Below are 21,666 nucleotides of genomic sequence, written 5' to 3'. Positions count from 1 at the left end.
CCAGACAATGGACTGTTATTTAGCACTAAAAAGAAATGAGCTGTCATGCCATGAAAAGACATGAGAGAACCTTAAATACATATTACTAACTGAAAGAAGCCAATTGGAAAAGGCAACATACTGTATGATTCCAACTATGACATTCTGGAAAAGACAAAACCAAGAAGACAGTAAAATGATGAGTAGTTTCTGGGGTTAGGGAGGAGAGAAGAGGGATTGATAAGCAGGGCACAGAGGATTCTCAGGGCGGTGAAACTACTCTCTATGATAGTATGATGATGGATACATGTCATTACACATTTGTCCCAACCCACCAACTGCACCACACTAAAAGGTAACTAATGTAACTAATGTAAATTATGGGCTTGGGTGATCATGGTGTGTCAGCATAGGTTCATCCACTGTAACAAGTGCGCCCCTCTGGTGGGGAATGTTGATAACGGGGAGATTATGCAGGTGTGGGGATAGCACGTATATGGGAAATCTCTGTACCTTCCTCTCAAGTTTTCTGTGAATGGAAAATTGCTCTAAAAAGTAAAGTCTAGGGATGCTTGGGTGGCTCAGTCAGTTATCATGTGACTTGATTTCGGTTCAGGTCAAGATCCCAGGATCATGGGATTGAGCTCTGCGTTGGGCTCCGTGCTGAGTGTGGAGCCTGCTTAGGATTCTCTTTCTCCCCCTTCCTCTGTCCCTCTCTCCCACTACGCTCTCTCCAGTAATAAATGAAATGAAAAAAAAAAAAAAAGTAAAGTCTATTAAACAACAAAACAAAACCAAAAGCCTTTGCTGGAATTGCAACTTCCTGTGTGTTAATATGCTCAGCAGAGCCTAACAGCACTGCTTGCAGTATTGCATGGAGCCAGACTTCTTGATAGAATTTGTGCTCAATAAGCTCTAGTCAAACAATAATTGTAGTTTATTAGTACCACAGTTTAGTAATTCTTCATAATTCACAAGCTTCTAGTGAGCTGCTCTGCTCTACATTAAAAATAAGAATCTGGATTTGCATGGTATTTGCTCCTAAGAAAAACAATTTTGAATCAGTCTGTCGTCTGTTAGGAGCCCTCCCCCAGCTCACGAGAGGAAGTGAAGCACATTTTTTGGATTATTGATCTTGGACGCCACCTTATGTAAGTAATCACACGATCAAACTCTTGATCTCATTTTTGTTATTAAACTAATGTTTGATCTGGTGTGTGTCAGTGTTATTACATCTTACAATAAAATAGGAACTATAATGGTTGTTCCTTAACTAAATCGGGATTATGTATGAAGTGATCAAATGACAGTAGTAAGATTTACTGCTGGAAGAAAAGTACCTTCACTAAAATGTTCTTGTGCTAACACATACATAATACATTATGACATCTAGATCATAATCCTCAAAAAGAAATATGATTACCGGGTGATGCAGTCTTCCGCCTGCTTCTCATTGTTCATCTTGTGATACACCACAGCGCCCACCGCCAGGGGGCCCGCGTCCCCGCACAGGAAGGTGATGGAACGCTTGGTCAAACTGTTCAGACCTTGCTTTACGTAGCCATGTGCCATCTGTAGGTAAGCAGGGTCCCCGAACACATCATAGAGATGTAAGTAAAGCACAGAGATACCTGAAAAGCAAAAAGAGAATAATGTAACGATGAAGAATGGGCCACTGTTTTATTTTGGTTTGCTACCAACTCAGCAGTGTTGATTGTCGATAAGCCATAACACATATATAAGTAAACTCTCCGGAAGTTTAGATGACCTCAGTTCTAGACTCAGCAGCTCTAAGAACCGGACAAAGGCACTTGCTCTGCTTCTTCATCATTGCAACTGTGCATAATAGGAACTCTGAGACCATCTCTGAACTCTAACCTAAGTTTATTATTAACCCTTGTTGCACTCTACTGTGTGTAAATGTATTCTTCTTGATGGTTAAATGACAGGTTATCAAAACTATATTTCTAATAGTCACTTCTTTAACATATAATCATTTACTTAATCAATAAATACACAAGTAATACTTGTTCTTGCGAGCTACAGAAATTCAAAGACTAGGGAGCGAAAAATTCAATTTCTCTTTCTATGGGAAGGTAATTTTGTGAATGAGAAGGTAGGGACAGTAACCAAATTCCCTACTCCAGTATCGTTCCAGGCAGGGATTATAAAACAACTACTAAGTTATTTGAGATCTGAGAAAATAAATTCAATTCCTCCTTAATTTCTTTTCTCTGTCAAGGACTCCGCTACTTGAGAAATTATACTGTAAAAACTGCCAATGACTTTTGCTTTGGGCCTTCCTTGATTTGCTTCTTATCCTTCAAGAGAAGCCTGCAATATATATATATATATATATATATATATATATATATATATATATATATATATATATTGAGGTGTTGTCTGAATGCCTGTCACAGTAGATAGAGCCTTCCCTCTGAAGCCGATTGGTCTCAGGGCAGACTCAAAGATGTGGAGTAGGGAACCTACCTGCCTGCAGCATTTCCAGAAACTCATTTCTCCCCTTAAAGTACATTTTCCATCTCATTTACCATTTTTAGAAGATACAGAGCCTCTGTTTAAATCTAAATTAATAGAGCCAATCTCTTCATGGATTTCAGTGCAGTAAAAATGCAGTCTGCAAAATTACTTTTCACTGTACTGAGGACAATTTTAAATTTAGATAGTTTTCTCATTTTGCATGGGTAATCTCCAAAGCTTTGTGCTACAGACAATTCAATTTCACATGTATATTAAGGCCAAATTTTCATTTCCTGCCTAAGTTAATAACCTTGTCTGCTCTTTCAAAGTGGCTTGGTGTTAGGAATTCCACAAGCTGATGATCGGATGTACCAGTGCTGAAGGTCTGCAGACGTAAGTGTACAAAACCATGTATGTAAGAAAAAAAAATCTCCTTTTCACAAATGATCAATGTCAAGAGCTTCTTCTGCAATTAGGTCCTTAAATGGCTTCATCTCCATCCACACAAGGCATCTGCCGGTGATCCATTTAAATTGTTACCCTTTCGTTTTGGCCTCCTATTCCCATTGCTGCCTGAACTCCCCTAATTGAGTTCTGTAAGCACTGCAGCCAGATAATGACATGACTGAAGTCTGAGAAAATACAAAGTGATTAAATACAAGCCCAATGATTGTTTTCCTTTTCAAACCTTTGTCTCTCATTATCAACAATTCCTCTTGGCCTAAATATTTAACAAACAAAACCCACTGAAGTTTGCAGTGGTAATGTTTGATGCATTTCTCACGAAAAACAGGTAGTCATTTCTCCATTCCACCATATTTCATTTAGATGGAAAACTTTTTTTCTTTTTGATTAGCAGAGAATTCTCTTCCTGGGTTCTGTTCCTCTCCTTCTCATTCTGGGCCTCAGCATCCCTGTATTTTGGTTCAGCGATCTGCGCCTCAGTTTACGGTGTCTACCTCCTGTCACAAGACACCCATGGATGAAAGGGTTTCAAGTGAGGAGTGTTGCTGCCAATTCACAGAAGTTTCTTGTATAAACTTACTAGAAATGAGTCTAGGTCCAGAAAGTAAGACAAAATGTGTAAGTCGAAGACATTTAATGACTCATCAATTCTGTGTACCCCAGATGACCCGATAGAAAAAATGGGGGAACTGTGTGTGGCTAAATGTCTTAAACCCGATCGTTATGCTCTCCCAACCTTTAGCAATATTCATGCATATAACATCACCTTTGCATAAATACTGAATGCTGAGAGATAACTAGCAAGGTGGGAAATAAAGACACAACCTTGAAGGCTTGGCAGGGAAAACTTACCCCAGTCTCCTTACATATACCTGCAACCCTGGCCTCAGTCTATGCTTTAAAAAACTTTTCAAATGTTAATTTTTATAAAAATAAATTTGTTATTCATGGAAAAAGTCAAATAGTACTGCAAGGCTACTATGCTTCTCACCCACTGAGATATTAATATGCCTCTAGGGCAGGGCCAGGTTTGGGAGGGAGGACTGCAGTTGCATCCATTCATAAACTCATCCCCAAGTATGATTTCAGCCTGTAAATGACATTTAATATAATGAGAGAGAACATTCGTACTGGCTTCTAGGATAACAACCATCCAAACTGGTCATGAGACTCAACAGGATGATATATGGAGCTTAATCTTTTTAATGTTTCATTTTTATTTTTATCACAAGATGTGCCACTTAATCAGAGTATTTGGGGCTTAAATTTGAGCAGCAGATAAAATTTCATTCTATAGTGTTCACTAAGCGAAAGGCAGGATAAAGGAGATTTGCTTCCTTCTTCTACCCTTTCACCTTTTCTTCCAGAACAGAAAAGACTAAAGTCAGACATAAATTTTGATTGCATTGGGGTGCCTGGCTCAGTTGATTAAGCGTCCCACTCGATTTTGGCTCAGGTGATAATCTCACAGTTTGTGGGATCGAGGCCTGCGTGGGGCTCGGTGCAGACAGTGGAGAGCCTGCTTGGGATTCTGTTTCTCCTCCTCTCTCTCTGCCCCTCACATACTCACTCTCTCAAAATAAATAAACTTTCAAAAATAAATTTTGATTGCATTTAGTTGTAAAAATATACTTCAAATAGTTTTAGATATTAGAATTACTTTATAAAAAGGAAAAAAAAAAGGTGCCTGGATGGCTCAGTCGGTTAAGCATCCAACTCTTGATTTCAGCTCAGGTCATGACCTCACTTTTTGTGAGTTTGAGCCCTGTGTCAGGCTCTGTGCTGACAGTATGAAGCCTGCTTGGGATACCCTCTCTCCCCGTCTCTCTGTCCTCCCCTGCTTGTGCGTGTACTCTCTCTCTCAAAAATAAGTAAATACACATTTAAAAAAAGAAAGAAAAAAAAATAAAGCTGCCCCCTGCCCTTAAATCTGGAGGGATTTTGACATCTTCATTGACATAAAATTGATGTTAAAATATCCTATTTCTTAGCTGGTCCACTCCCTGATAACTACTGTCATTATTAGGCTATGAAAACTAATGCTTTTTTGGTCTGAATTTTATTGTCTTGTTAAATTTGCTCATATATATGACTTAAACTTATTGACATATTCTAAATGGGAAAATAATCCATATGAAGAGAGATACATTAAGAAATGAATAAAGCAAAATCTAATCCATTATTTGCCCATTAATCCCAAAGTCATTAAAGGTGACCAATAAAGCATTTGGGATAACTAATCCTGTTCAGAAATGAGTATTCTCCTTCAGGAACAAGAGATTATTGCTACTCTGGTTGGTCGTACTTCATTTCCTAAAGGGTATAGGAAAGTTGTAACAGGGATACCCCCTCTATTTTACATGCAAATCCCGATAAATATAAGATCAGGAAAAAAATCATTCAAGTACCTTTTAGAATCACGCATGTGAAGTCAGTAAATGCTTTAGATATGGCAAGTGCATTCCTTAGTTATTCACAGCTTTGGAGGCTGGGTTGGTAGAAGAAGCATGGACAGAAGTGGGTAGAAGTATTCCCTCCATCCCAGGGTGAAAAACAATACCATCAAGGAGAAGGAGGTATGATGGGGCGTGGACCACAAGGGGAAGAGTGAACTGGAGCCAGTGCATGGTACTCCCGGAGAGTGGAATTAATTACCTGAGAAAATCCAAGTGGATGAGAAGGCTAGGAGATGACATGGTTAATAAGGACAGTTTCCTTGGGGGTTCAAATTAAAACCAGACATAGAAATTTAGGTTTGATGCTAGTCTATGATTGGTTTATGTCGAGGAGTAGTATTTTTTTAAAAAGGCATTTTTCAAAGGTAACCCGATGGGTTAGTCCAGGCCCTCCAAGATGGGACTGAACATGCAGGACTTTGTTAGGGAACTGCATCCTGGACACCTACCACATGAAGAAAACACCAGCAATTACACGCTTTGGCTTGAAATCACATGCCACTTCCACCTGCACCCCCTGGACTCGAAGAGCTTGCCTCACGTAACTACACTGAAGTTGAGAGGTTTAATCCTCCTAGGAGTCCAGAAGGAGAGGGACACCAGATATGGGTGGGCACTAGGCACGTCTAACACAGGACATGACAGTGGGGAAGAGGCAGAGAATCAGCCAAACCTGTACAGTTCAGGTTTGGGATGTTCACTAGACATCCAAGCAGAGAGGTCAGATAGGCAGTTGGATGTAGGAGTCCAGAATTCAGGGGAGAAAGGCTGGACAAATGTCCTCCAAAGGTGTGGGGAATCATGTGACTACTAGAGTAGTCAATGATTCTCTGATGCACTTCAGGAGCAAGTGGGCTGCAAGATTCATCAATCCTATGTAGGCAGAGGTTGCTTTTAACTAAAAAAAAAAAAACCAAAAATCAAAAACCTCCTTTGTGGTCTGAAAGGCCAGAAGTAGTCCAGACATACACTACTTTGAGCTTACAACTCCTAAATCTTGTCTGGTTACTTATAACTGGGGGGCCAGTATGACAGCTTCTAACCGTAAGTGTCTACACAAATTTAATTAAAAGTGAACAATTTACAATAAAGTGTCTCAGTCACACTAGCCACATTTCAAATGCTCCAGAGCTACAGGTGGCTAGCAGCTGCCATAATGGACAACAAAATAACTTCTCTATCACTGCAGAACGTTCTAAGGACAGCACTGCTCTGAACACCAGAGACAGATGTCATTCTGCATAAGAAGTTCAGGAAGCCTGGCACTGCCCCCACAGTTCATCCTAGAAATCTGTTTTTGGAATGTTGGTAACTAATTTAAAGAAAAAATGATACCATGAGGACTGAAGAGAACTTTGCTGTAATAGGAATCTGTCCTGATTTTTAGTATGGAAGCTCTGAACTAGATTTTTCTGTTCGGTTTCCTTCTGTAGCTACTACTTGGGGAAGGGAGGATAAACTGCTTAGGGACACTTCTAAATCTGCAATTTCCTTACTCAGCTACTTATCCCCAGTAGTACTATATATATAGCCAGCTGTTGAGAAGTAATTAATACCAAGCCTTTGAATTTCTGAGGGATCATTAGTCCTATTCATCTTGACCAATCAAGACCTTGGTGTGTCTCAAATGTATATGGAGATGATAAAAATCTCCACAGATGTATGAACTCTCAAAAACACTTGTCTGTGAGTCTGCATTTTAGAGATTATGCCTTAACATTATTCATTTATTTTATGACCAGTCTGCACTGATGTGAAAACCTCTGCCATTGCACATCCTCTTACGAAGTATTTGCTTGCAGGTCAGGGTCTTTTCAAGATTCTCTTCGTGTAATCTGGTGGGAAGAGCCGTGTTCAGATTGCAATACTGCTGGAGTCACTAGAGATGCTAACACCAAGGATGGTCTTAATGGTTCTGAGCGGTACGGAAGCGGCGACTCCCTGGAAGGTGATGGATGACTGAGTTTCAAATAAACTGTTCCCTAGTCAAAACTTTGAAAGTTCATCAATTACCACATTTTTCTTTTTTCCTTTCAGATTTATGAAAACATAAGTGACTGTTTTCTCTAATTAACCCCGTACAGTATGATCATCTGTCTACATCAGGTTGGTACTTTCTGATATGCTGTTTATTTTTTCAACAAAATCACAGTTGTCTTTAGGGCACAGTTCCCATTCCTAGTCACTGCTGTTTCTGTGCACAGCGCTCTCCATGGAGCCTGCAGTGGACACTGCCCGGACCAGTAGCTCTGCTCAGCTGTCAGAGGAAAGCCAAGCATGACAAGCTGCTGCGCATCGGGAGTACAGGTAGCACGGGGAGAAGACCAGTGTGCCTCTGCACCATTAATTACGTAGTATCGCCCCGCACAGAGAAGTAGGAAAGGCAGAGGGCAAAAAAGCACTTGGAACATGTGTCTTCTTTTCTCTCTGATGCATTTCCAGAGCTGACTGTCTGAGAGGAAAACAGATTTTCAAAAAAGGACACATCATACTTTCCTCCTCCTTCCCTCAGTACCCTGCTTCGTAACTGTCAAATTAGGAAGTGCTCCTAGTCTTTTATTCAGACTGCCATTAATAGGTGATAAATCTTTCAGCATAGTGGTCATTAAGAGCATGGGCTCAGGAATTGATGTCTGGGATTGAAGCCTCACTCTACCACTCACTAGCTGTGTGATTTTACCTCACTTACTAAACCTCTCTGTGCCTAAGCATGTTTACCTATAAAATGGAAATAATAGTAGCTACTCTATAGCTACTGTGGATCATGCTGATCAGTACAAGTCCCCAGCACACAGTGACTAAATAAATGCCCAACTCCATTATACTGTGAACTTTACCGAGTGTTGAAAGAGTGACTCCATCTTATTTGTGATGCCTGATTGAAAGGGACAGAAAGTACAGAGGGAACTATACTCTTCTTCCCATGTCCCTGCCTCTCTCCACCCTTACTGGCTCCTCGGACTAGAAAAATGTTCCCTATACACGTGCCATCTGGCCCCTCTCTTGAGCTTCTGGGAGTCTTCTCTGTTTTCAGGCTCTCCCTCTTTTCTCTCCTGTTTCCCAAGGGGTAATCCATACATGGGCTATCCAGATGCTCTGTTTGAGTCTAAGGAGGTAAGTTCAAATCAAGTGGCAAGAAGGAAGAAACCCATTTGACATCCAGGTCTAAACAATAGGCTCTCTATCCAGCTTTACCAAGTATAAAGCAGATGTCATGAGCCCTACCTAATTTCCGAGTTCATTTCTCAACTGGATCAGAAGTCAAGGGGAAAGAGGTGTGATTAACTCTTCTACATCCTAACAGAAACGAAATGAGTTGAATTCCACTCTCTTCCCATTCCATCTAGTTTTGTTTAAGTGACTGTTTTTAGCTTGCATAGGTGGTAGCTAGAATAGTAATAGCAGGACACTGTCCATTCATTCATTCGTTCATTCATTCAACAAATATTTATTAAGCACCAACTATGGACCTGGCATTGTGTTAAATGCTGAAGATGCTCAGAATCAAAATGACAAAACATAGCCCCGCCTCCTTGGTGTTGTCTAGAAAAGTCAAATTGCTTAGATAGGTCTTCTTTCTTTCCCTCCTGCCATTTCTTCTGGTCTATCAACATTCTCTTCCTGTTCTCAGTGTTTCGCCCAAGCACACTGGTAGCATTTGAACCCTATACTTGTTTCAAGCCCGTATCTTAGCCACTTAAGATAACCTACAGTGTAATGAAATCAACACAGTAAAAAGTGCAGTCAGAAAGGAAGTAGGTGATACTCTGGCAGTTCTCTGTCTAGTGCTCACTGTGAAGGGCTCTAATAAACCCAGTGTGGATCCACGCCCTTTTTTCCTTCCACTTGCCTTGGCAGCGCTGGCTGCGAGGCACAGGCGCTTCTCATGAAGGTGAAGGACACTTGGCTGGGGCTCAAATTAGACACTGAAATGCTGGCTCTCATTGAAAAGTTACGTAATAAAAAGATGAAGTTGCAAAGAAAAGATACCTGGCCAGAGTGATTCCTTCTGAAATAAGTCTGGTATCAGCAGAAACTAAGCCCCACGTGCTAAAGCTGTAGCTCAAAGGCTATACATTTGGCAGATCAGAGGAACAGCATCTTGAAACACTTTAATGACTTGCATTTAGAGCGCAAGTTAATATTACTCCAGGGATTATGCTGCATATCCTCTTATTTAAAATGTTATCTAATACTTGAAAAGGGGAAATATATGCTGATCTTAGCCTCATTAACTTTGTGAGTTGGTTATAGAAGATTGGGTTATGTCTTTTAGAACTAAAGCCCCTAGAGTCCTGTGTGTGTGTGTGTGTGTGTGTGTGTGTGTGTGTGTGTGTGTTTAAGTGTGAGCTGATCATCATTTCCCTTAGGAATCATCATAGTTAAGACTGGGAAAAAATGAAATTAAATGAGGGCTAGCACTTTCCCTCATTCTTTCTTAAAGACACTAGTGAGATCAGCTATCTCTTGGGTTTACTTAACTTTTCTACTATGCTATCTGCAAGGGAAGCAATCTTTTCTCCTAAATGCTTATTTCTAACACAAAAATACCTCATCTGCTCATTTAATTCTCTGTAATATCAATTCCTCACCAGTGCTTTATAATTTCTATTTTATTAAGGTACTTTAAAATCTCTTCCTCCCTGGAAGCTACCTGGAATGAAAACCAGAGCAGCCCAAAGATAGGTGCCATCAGGCTCTCGAATGAGTCCCAACAGATTCCAGGACACCACCTAGGACCACTTAGTAGCTGGCCATTGAGTATGATCTTCAGGGGACTCCATGCTTGTCATTTTTCCGTACTGTCTGCTGCTATGTGCACAGGCATAAAGAGCAGTTCTTGATGGAGCACCTAAAGAACAGAAATGTTTTCCTTGCTTCACAAGCTGGGAGCACATTCTGTAAAGAACTCCTGGTAAGTCCAGCAGGAAAGGATTACGGCTAAGAGCGAACAATTCAGTGCTTATTGCTGGCACATGTCATACATCAGTATCACGATGCATTACACTTCAATGTATGAAATTCTATAAAGGATATTCTATAAAGGAATTCTATAAAGAACTATAAAGTTCAGTGAAAGGAACTGGGCCTGTTCATTTCAAATATTGCTTATTAACAGCTGTAACAGCTACCGATTATTTTCAGACTAACAGATACTTCATATGAGAAGATCCACAACAAGCATTTTCAAATACAAGCAATTATGAGGAAAAGCTTCTGTTCTGGCCCAGTGAATTTTCTACCCTGAAACCATGCTGAATATATTAATTTAGGATTAGGAAGCATGGAAACAACTTCTATAGCACAATGCTGGAGATTTCATTTTTCTGGCTGTAAATGCCCATAAATCTTTCCACGGTTTGCTTTATGTCCGATCCCAAATAACTTCTTCCTATAGACTTTGAAATAGTTATTACTCTTGCCTGTCTAGCTCATGTTTCCCTCTTTCCTTCCAAATTCCTTTCATGTTTTATCCTAATTTTTTTCTAAAACACTTAAAACTCACTAGTCATTAGTCACCTCTAAAATGTTTGGACAGCACGAGTATCATCATGTTACCACTGCTCAAGCGACCCCACCCTACAGCTCATGTGCGCACATTCTCCATACGTGACACATCCTAAAATGTAGGGAGTGAACCCAGATGTAGAAGTGGAGAGTAAATACACACACAGGCACACACTCTCATGGGGTAAAGACAGGGCCTCTAAAGCCAGACTTGCTGAGCTGAAGCTTAACTTTCTAATTTACTGGCTATGTAACCTGGAATAGGTACTCAGCCTTGCTTTGCTTCTGTTTTCTCATCTGTGAAATGGGGATACAAAGAGTATCCACACCACAGAGCTGTTCTGAGATTTAGGTTAGTTAACGAATGCCAAGCGCTTAGAATGGTGTCCTGGCATATAACATTAGTTACTGGCATATATGCGCACACACTGGATCCTGTCATTCAAATGTCAATCCCAGCAACGTTTTATTAATAGGCATCATTTTTAATCTTTACTTCTGTCCTTTATCAGTCAAATGATCATGAAACTGCATATTGATGATCCTCATTCCCTTGGGAACCAAAATTTACTCCATATATTTTATTATTAAATTACTGAATTCTTGTTTCTGAACATCAGTACTAATTTGTTAACTCTCAATTACTGCCTACAAAATTGATTATTCACAATACTTCATTCCTGGATAAGCATGAACCCCAGAGCGATGTATCACCGTAACTGCCTCAATGGCCAATATGAGACAGCTGCAGGTTTGAACAATTCTCCCCTCCTTTCTTTCCTAGGGTAAAGGCATCTTATTTCTCTGTTGTGAATAATAATAATTAAAAAAAAAAAAAAAGGTAAAAGTCAGTTAAGCCTCTGACTTAGGCTCAGGTCATGGTATCACAGCTTGTGAGTTCAAGCCCCGCATCGGGCTCTGTGCCGACAGCTCAGAGCCTGGACTGCTTTGGATTCTGTGTCTCTCTCTCTTTCTCTCTCTCTCTCTGTCTCTGCCCCTCCCCCACTTGGGCTCTGTCTCTCTCACTCTCTCAAAAATAAACATTTAAAAAAAAAAGGTAAAAGTCAGGAATACAGACTGTAAAACTGCACTGTGACACCCACAGCATGTAAATATGTAGGCTTTAGTGAAAATGATGCTTGAATCCTATTAAAAGCCTACACTGACCGTTCTCATCACTGTGTTATATCCTCTGCTTCCATTTTATAATAAAAGCCAAGATAATTTCAGTTGTAAACTAGTTTGTAAAGGCAATGTACTTTCTAAAGCAATGACTTGCTACTTTTAAATTTTTATTTAACCTGTACACATCACCCTTACCAATAAAGCATTATGCAGTGTTTTCTAAAGCATATATAACACAGGTACAGAAATTCTAATAAGTAGCTTGTCACTCTTAGTCTCAATTTTTCCTAAAAAAATGATGGGAGTCCAATTTTTCAGTTTTAAGTGCATATGTGATATTAAAAACACATGGGCACGGCACCTAGGTGGCTCAGTCGGTTAAGCATCCGACTCTTGGTTTTGGCTCAGGTCATGATCTCACGGTTTGTGATTTTGAGCCTTGCATTGAGCTCTGTGCTGGCAGCAAGGAGCCTGCTTGGAATTCTCTCTCTCCACCTCTCCCTCTGCTGCTCCCCTGCACATGCTTTCTCTCTCAAAATAGATAAATAAACTTAAAAAAATAAAAGAACAAAACCAAACCACATGGGCTTCTTTACTAAAACTTTCATTTTTAAGATCAAGTGAGCAACTGAGGCAAATCCAGTCATAGCATGAATGAGGTATTATGAAGCTGGACAGTTTCCATTTGTAGCTTTTTGTAGTCATGAAGCAGAAACACAGACATATGACTATGGGGTTTACTATGGATTAATGCAGGGTACAAACAAATTAAGAATTTTATAACCCTGTGACAAGCAAGCAGGAGTTTGAGAGGATGTGGAAAGGAGAGGCAGGTAATGTTTCAGTCACGCTGAGAAAACGCTAACATCTCACAGTCTTTAGAACCAGTTGCAGCCCCTTTCTTGATAGAAGTTACACTTAGCTCTAGAAAAATTACTTATGGATTGGCATTCCTATCATACTTGCTTTCAATGGCAGGTTTTATGAAAGGACTATTACTTATTGAAATGAAAACAAAATTAAAATAAAAGTGTTTTGAAACAAACTCCAAATGTGAGTCTCCCTAGACACCCAGAGCAGGCAAAATATTGTTTAGGAAACTTCAAAATATTTTAAAGATAAAAATTCCCTCCAAATTGGCAGATGTTAGAGATCTTTCTGTAGGTGGAAAAAAATTAAGGCTCATTGTCCAAATGCTTTGTGCAAACAATAAAAAAAATCATTTTTCTTGTTATATAGGACTTATAGCAGAGATTACTAGGATCTTACCCCAAATCCACTTAACCCCAGCTAACAGACTACGTTTACTATCCTTCCTGACAGGAGTGACCATGTGACTATGTTCCAGACAATGAAAAGTAGGTAGAGTTGAAATGTTGAGTGGGACTTCCAGAAAGTCCTTTAAAGGGGACGAGGGAAGCTTGTTGGATGAGAGGGCTCAGTTGGTTAAGCTTCCGACTCTTGGTTTCGGCCCAGATCATGATTTCACAGCCATGGGATAGAGCCCTGCATTGGACTCCATGCTGACCCCACAGATCCTGCTTGGGATTCTCTCTCTCAGCCCCTCTCGGCTTGCACTCTCTCTCTTAAATGAATAAACTTAAAAAAATAAATAAAGGAGAGGAATGCATTCTTTTTTTTTTTTTTTTTTTTTGCCTCTTTTTCCTTTCTGCAGCCTGAAAGGCTGATGTAATGCATTAATCTTCAGCAGTGATCTAGCCAAGAGGTAGACGCCAGTGGCTGAGGGATGATAGAGCAGAAAGATATCCTGAGGCCATTATATCAACCCTGAACTGCACTGGCCTTCTTTTACAGAAGAGAAAAATAAACTTCTATCTTATTTAAGTCACTGTCATTTTGGTTTTTTCATATATGTGCAGCAGAACCTAACCCTATTCTAAATCCTAATTCTATCTGAATGAGCATTAACTATTAGATCATGCTTCCACTGGGGAATGAAACTTAACAAAATAGGATGGTAACTTAAAGTTCTAATTAATAATAATCATAAAGTTCTCTCATACAAACTACATAATGATCACCAAATGCTCAATAAATACCAATGTTGAAGAAGGTGATCAAGTTTTAAAGCTTTTCTGTAATAAATTAGTGTTTCCCAAAGTAATATAATTTTGGACAAGTTAGCAACAAGAACAAACAACAATTAATATTTATAAAAAATATGACACTAAATTTTGGGAACAAATTAAAGAAAACAGAATCCTTATTTTCTAAAAAGTATCCCTCTTTGGAAGACAGAAAGGGGAATACAAAGAGTAACATACAAATTAATACATAATTATGTAAACACTGGTTTGACACACAACACCAAGTGTGTTTATTACCTTAAAATGTTTATGAATCCACTTAATGGCAATAAAATAGCAATAATGAAGAGATGATACTTGGTAAGATAGAACAATGGGAAGAGAAGGTACTGACATGATTTCTTGTGTCAAATTAGCATTACGTAGTTTCTTATGCAACTCAGAGTTTTATGCTATTCAGACCGTCTGAACACTGGCAAGGGAACAAAAGCATTTTACTTACGAAAACATTGGAGGAGACAGTCCATTTTATGTGGGAATAATGGCTTTTTAACAGTGCTCAATTAGCAGACATCAGGATCCCTTCCCTCCAAAGCCATTAGCAAATTTATCTAGAAGATTTTATGCTACATCATAAAACAACCCAAACTGCTTAGTATGCCAATTTGCCTAAGACACTTGCCATATAAGCTGCTTTCAGGAGCCAGCAGTAAGTATCATAAATACTTAAAGACAAAAAGTTGAAGGATATTGGCATTCAAAGGAGATGACACTGGAAACTCATACTGCCAAAACATTTAGCCACACTTGCATTTTGCTTGGAGTGGAATTCCTTTTCTATTTCCTCTTCTATTTAACCTTTAGTATCTCATTCAGCCCCAGCAGTAGAGGGCCTGACTGATGGTTTTTCAACAATGTCAAAATACTAATTCAAACCTGAAGTCAATCCCCACTTCTTTTCTCCCTAAAGCAACGTACCTTATAATATGTAATAATAATAGCTCACCTGAATGAGTGAGTAGGACAGAGATTTCAGTCATTCTTTTTGTAGTCAGGGAATTAAATCTAGCCATCTGTCTTATTCTTTTTTTTTTTTTTTTTGGCAGGAATAACAAAATAATAGAAACTCCAAATATATTGGGAAAAGATCTGTAAGTGTGGGCTTTAGATGTGGAAATCAAGAGGAAAGCTAAAGATAACTATGCATTGTACTTGTTCTATTTTGCTCAAATACTTGTAATTTTATTTTTTTTAATTTTTTAATTTTTCTAAAGTTTATTTACTTTGAGAGAGAGAGAGCATGAACAAGGCAAGGGCAGAGAGAAAGGGAGAGAAAATCCCAAGCAGGCTCCCCTCAGTCAGCATGGAGCCTAACGTGGGGCTGATCCCACGAACTGTGAGATCATGACCTGAGCCAAAACCAAGGGTTGGACACTTAACCAACTGAGCCACCCAGGAGCCCCAATTCTCACAATTTTAAATAAAAAATAGTAATGTTCATTTATTAATTTTTTTTCAACGTTTATTTATTTTTGGGGGGACAGAGAGAGACAGAGCATGAACGGGGGAGGGGCAGACAGAGAGGGAGACACAGAATCGGAAACAGGCTCCAGGCTCTGAGCCATCAGCCCAGAGCCCGACGCGGGGCTCGAACTCACGGACCGCGAGATCGTGACCTGGCTGAAGTCGGACGCTTAACCGACTGCGCCACCCAGGCGCCCCATAGTAATGTTCATTTAAATGAGAAATGTTGTTACAACTTTCTTCTTGAAGCAAAATACTTTCACATTTATTCTCATTTTCAATAAACCTTGTATTAAGCTTCTAAAATCCCCCAAAATTATAAAATGAAGCTAAGAAGGCAGGCCGAACATTAACTAGTCTATTCCTTTTATTTTAGAAAATAGTGACCTTAAATATCCCTAACAGAATTTTATTCTGATTTTTATCTGCCTCCTTGCCCTCATAAGGACAGAATCACTTGTCATTACTAAAAGGTTTGCTATTAGCAAATTCCTGCCATAGAAAAACTCTCCAAGTGCAGTCCACGGAGGACTATATACATCAGGACCACTGAGGCTTGCAAAATGCATATTCCTGGGCCTCACTCAAGACCTGCTAAACTGATATCTCCACTGTGAGGCCCAGGAACCTGCATTTTCATGACAAGCAACACTGCCTTAAAATCTAATTCCTTGAGCTGAAAACTTGTTCCTCCTTTTGCCTTCTTTTCTGAGTAACTGGAAAACACGGAGTCTCTAAACCGTGCTTCTTCAAGATTATAAAGCCGTCTTTCTGTCTCTCTACATCAGTAAACTAACTCAAGTTCTTCAGCGTTCCTTCTTTGGTTTGTCTCTCTCTCACTTCCTTGAAACCTATATACTATTTCTTCCCAAACTTTGTCCACGTCTCAATGACCAGCAAAACAGTGAATGCAAACCAACTAGCGATGACTATCTGGAAGGATCAGTTCAAGCAATCTATGGTTCACGCTGGGTTCATGTACGATCCCTGTTTGTTTCCTGTGGATAAATTGCCTTTATTTCTGTTTCACATGTTGTATTCTGAGATGCTTCCCAGCTCTTCCCACTGAAATTCCATCTCCAAATTGACTATGTAATGCTAAGCATCATGTTTTCTTTCCACAAGCAGCTATCCAAATTTGTGTCAGGTATGACATATTCCATGAATATGCTTACCCTGCCCTAAATTCAGAGCACTGTTAAAAACCCAAAGATATCAAGGCTAGGCTGAGAGCACCGCATTCTCCCGGAAGCAATTACTCATATACAGATGCAGTAAGCACTTAAGGGCGTCCCATTCTGTCAGACAGCTCTCCAAAGGTAATGCTTTGGCTCTCCTCTGTAATGCTTATGCCAGCTCACGGTCAGCACTTCATACCTGTCCAGCCAGTGTAAACAGTGCTATCCCGAGGGTCTGCTGACTTTAGGCCTCTCTCCATTTGCTGAAGAAGCTCTCGAATCTTATTGTTCAAGCGTTGTGAGAACTCGGGAGTTAGCTGTAGGTATTAAAGGGAAAACAAGTATCAAAAAATATGGACCACTCAACTTCCCAGACTATAGGCTATCAAAAATAGGAGGGTACTTCATTTCCACTTAGGTCACATTTTTTTTTTTTTTTTGCCTGGGATAACTGGACAATTATTTTATTCTTAACAACAAATTAATAAAACTTTAAAGTGCTACTATATTTTCCTACTCAAGGCAGGAAATATTTTTGTTGCAACTTAAATGTTTTACATAAAATTTGTAAATAAATGCTAAAATAGACTGCTGTAATTTCCACCTATTAGGGAACATCTGTTATTTAAACCAATATTTTTTATTATAATAAAAATCATTTTAATAAGAGAATTAGAAAGAATATCAGACCTAGTATCAAAAAACCCGTGCCCAGCATAGTGCCTGGCAAAGGAGGGGCTTTGCCCAGATGAATAAGGCTGCCTATATCTTTATCCGTGATTGGTTGGGTGATCTCGCTCTACATATGACTTCTTTATGCTTCAGTTACCTCTATAAAGTCAGGATGATAATACCTGCCCCACCAATTTCAAAGAGTACTTTGAGGATCAAATGAAATCATGGGCCTTGGGTCTTTCACATTCAGGGATATAAATGTTGATATTTTTAAAAAATTTAAGCAGTCCAAGGGTCTACAACAAGTAATTAGTTGGATATGGATTAAAAGCACACTAAAGTGGGGGCTGTGGGTTAGTGACATCCATATGAAGGCCCATAGATGCTGGGCAAACTGTTAGGCCCACATAATCATTATTGTTATTCATCCTACAAGCAACTGAAAAACATTTTGAAAGTTCTGTATACACTGAAGCATGAAGTGTCTTAAAAGGTCACTTTAATGTATCCCTCAAAAATTTTAGGAACCTGCTGTGATTCCCAGACTTGGACTTTACAAAGCAGTAAAATTTCAAAAAGGTTGGGGAATATCACATGGTTACAAACATTTCATTTCACCATGTAAGGATTATAAACAAACCTAACTACTACCTGTTAGCATCATAATTTCATTTTTTAAAAAGGGCATCTCAACACTGAAAAAAGTAAGAAGACAGTATCAGAATTATTATAAAAGATATAAAATTTTACTTCTGAAGAGCATCTCTGATAAGGGAAACCAGACTATCAACCATATCTGGATTATTTATCCTGAAGTACCACTATGATCCCTTATTTTATACTCTGAAGAAGAAACCACATTGTTTGACAGACACACTCCCATTATTTAACAATTTCTGCCAAGAGCTTAAGATTTCAACAAGTCTTGAAAATACATTTAGTAAGATAAAATATACTTCAGTATTAATATAAAAGGTCTATAAATCTCAACTAGATAGAAGAGTGCATCTACATGAGAACATGTCATTTTCTGTTCATAGATCACGGATAATTTATCGTCTTGCCTGGCCTTACTCTGAGCCCAAGAATGAGAACACTTCAATCTCAGGAAGGGAAGTCACTTCCTATTTGTCATATAACTGCATTTAATAAAGGTAACCTGTCTGAGAAAATTGATTGTTTGTGGCAGACCACAAAATTATTCAAACTCTAGCAATAATTTGCAGAGTCTCCAAAAGCCCCCCCCCCCCTTTTTTTTATAGACGCGAGAAAACAGACCAATTCCTAATTGGAAGGTCTGTGTTAACAAATTAAGGAGGACAGATCTCCAGGGTCTGAACCTTGATGTTCAACGTTAAACAATTTTAGAACTGGTATGCTGGTTTCTTTCTGGAATCTCTCCAAAACCATGTGTTAGGTGATAAATCACTTTATTTTTGGACCAGAGTTTAAATTTATGAATACCTTTTTTTCTCCCGTGGAAACAGTTAAATTGGTAAAAGCATTTAATTTATAAACAGTCTGAATAGCAAGCTGTATTTTACTGAAGGCTTGTGTCATTTGGATAAATCCTCAAACGTTCTCTTTGCCAAGTTAGCATGAAACAGCAGGTCTTTCTCCAACAAGACCAGACAAAATACTTGAGCTTCCGGATCGGCAAAGCTAGACAGAACACAGGTCCAAATGGCCAAAAGGAAGCCATATGACGTCAAGATTGTTCTAAGAAGCTTTGCTTGGGTAGTTCAATTTTGATCTAAAAAAAATCGACTGACTCTAGATTCATACATACTTTGGTACTCTTCTATCCTGCAACTCTTCTCCATCTATTTCATCCCTCCCACTTGCATTACTGATGATTATGTTAAGTTAATCCATAGTGACAAGTGTTTTAAGGAAAGAACCAAAAGAGCCACATAGAGTTGACTTGGCAGATACAAAATCTCTAAGGCCTTTATACATGTGAAATGCTTTGTGCATGATGAGTTTAGAAGGAATAAACTGGTAGAATTAAAAGTGTGTGCACTTCAAAGAGATCACTCTTCCAACCTAATGCACTCTGATTTCTCAACTAGGTATTCTTAAAAAGAACTGTATTCCCCCTTAACAATTACATTCACTCAAAGAGGCATAAGAAAACACAGGCCTCTGGTATCTTACATCCAGCTTCTCTTTTGCTCAGTGGCTTATAAAGTGCTAACCATTAATTTACTGGGGTTTTTTTTGTTTGTTTTGTTTTTGCTTTCCAGCTGTGGGGGTGTTCTGCAGAGTGGCAACAGTAGGAAGAATTTCAGGCCTATGTCCCTAATTTCTCTTAGCACTTTCAGTTTAAAGATCTTTACCACACTCTCCAATTTACGCTCGTCATTTACCCTGCCCGTATATGTGTACAAATATAAAGCAATAACATGGCACATGTGACATACCACCAGGACTCCTCCCTTCTTAAAAATGCATACCAAAATCGAACAAAACTGCAAAATTACATGGAAAACGCCATATTCGTCATCTTTGTAATTTAAATTATCAATGACTGAGGTTATTTCAATTCTAAATTATTAGTAACAATGACTTTTACAAATGTTAAAACTCAAATTGCATATTTTGACATGTATTTGATATATTTATCTTCCAATTATATATATATTTTAAAAGGGGATGCTCGTCCCTTTCTTTCAGGCAAAACTGAGCTCCTTTCTGAACACCAGGGCCTGGATGGAGGTAGGGATGCAGGCAGATGTATCCCAAACTCACCCTCCCGGCAGAATCAAAGTAGCCTTCGGCCAGGGATTTGTTAAAATCGGCATAAGGATTCGGGAAGGCCCTTTGAGCCATGACGCCGGAAGCGAGCCTGCAGAACAGGGGAAAAAAAAGAACCTAGGTTGAGACAGGGGCCTCGGCCGAGTTGCCAGGACAGGGGCAAGCCGCCGGGCAACACCTTCCTTGCAGCTCCTGGGCCACCCCGCGGTCTTGGTGGTCTGAGTGGACCCCGCGCCGATCGTGGCCCGGCTGCAAGGGCGCTGCACCTCCGCGAAAAGGCTGTCAGGGCCCCGCGCCCACAGCGATGAAGGGACCCCGTTTTGCACCCTCCGTTCCCACTCCCGCGATTTGAAGCTACGGCACAGCGTCCAGAAGCCCAGCCAGGCCTCGGCCTCTCACCCAGCAGCCTCGGACACCAACAGAAGCCACGCTTTCACCGCCCACTTCCTGCCAGTCGGACCAATCAGAACCTTCGGCACTCTGGAGGCCCGCCCTCTTCTCGCTTACAGTTTGTTAAAGAGACAGGAGTGTGATTTCTAAAAGCTATAAGGGTGATTTAATTCCTGGGTACTTCGGATGCGGACGTACCTTATGGTAACGTGCAATTGTGCCCCATATTTCCTGCCTTTCTTCTCTCTTAATATTTGTTTATTAAAAAAATAATTCAGGTCCACATGATTCATAAAAATTAGGAATGTATGTGTAGAAGAAAAAAGACTGCCTTGAGATCTGAACATATTCGTATTTCTACTGCTCAGACTGAATAAAACAGGGAGGATAATGTCTCTCCAGAGACCTTCCAAACTTTTTCTTTTGTTTCTAAAAAACAAACAAACAAACAAACCCCAAAAACCCAAAGAGACAAAAAAAAAAAACAAACAAACAAAACAAAACAAAACAAAAAAAAAACACTGCCACCATTAGCTTCATCAAGGACAGAAAACAGGATTATGTTGAAGAGCTGTAAAAAGAGTCTTTTGGGGATAATTGATAATTTAACCTCCAAGGTACTGAAGAAGAGATGTGAATGCCTAAGGGATAAGCTGTCAAATGGCAATTAACACTTCAAGGAAAATGCATGAAAACACAAATCACAGCTCTTAAGAATTTTGATCTGCTCATTAGCCTAAATTGGATTGTAACACTGTGTACCCGAGTACTTAAAAAAATTAACGAAGTCCAACAAAGCAGGACATCCATAACTTTGAAATTCAATGTTTTAACTGTCTCCATTATCTGAAAATCAGTCCTTTCATTTACACTTAAATCCCACCTGGTACACATTGGGCCCGTTCTGTTGCTCAGAGAATTTTGGAGTTCAGTTTAAAAAGTCAGAAACAGTCACTCTCTCTGCTCTTTGCCTTCCTCTGGTTTCAGTGGAGGACTCTCAAGCATCAACCATCCAATGACTGAAGCTCAATCACCACCCCACTGCCACCTTGGCTTCTGACCCCCTCTGGCTCAGTC

General features: G+C 39.5%; 1 protein-coding gene across 2 annotated transcripts in view; it reads right to left on the bottom strand.

The window, feature by feature from the left end:
- The window catches only part of LANCL1 (LanC like glutathione S-transferase 1), a 35,032-nt gene extending 14,426 nt beyond the window's left edge, over window positions 1-20,606 (bottom strand). Inside the window, exons 1-4 of one of the 2 annotated variants that reach the window (XM_047084661.1) lie at window positions 20,378-20,606; window positions 20,194-20,290; window positions 16,967-17,084; window positions 1,403-1,610 (exon numbers count right to left, since the gene is read on the bottom strand). In XM_047084661.1, coding sequence (XP_046940617.1) covers window positions 1,403-1,610; window positions 16,967-17,084; window positions 20,194-20,274 — 407 coding nt within the window. In that variant the 5' untranslated portion in view covers window positions 20,275-20,290; window positions 20,378-20,606. The remainder of the gene's footprint in view (window positions 1-1,402; window positions 1,611-16,966; window positions 17,085-20,193; window positions 20,291-20,377) is intronic. The other variant, XM_047084662.1, reaches the window with a different exon arrangement.
- Window positions 20,607-21,666: the final 1,060 nt, after the last annotated feature.

This window comes from Lynx rufus, unplaced genomic scaffold (genome assembly GCF_022079265.1).
Source record: "Lynx rufus isolate CCGP_SWC_20201006 ecotype Redwood Valley unplaced genomic scaffold, mLynRuf1.p SCAF_2, whole genome shotgun sequence".
In the NCBI taxonomy this organism is placed as follows: Eukaryota; Metazoa; Chordata; class Mammalia; order Carnivora; family Felidae; genus Lynx; species Lynx rufus.
This window is presented reverse-complemented; position numbering and strand designations above follow the sequence as displayed.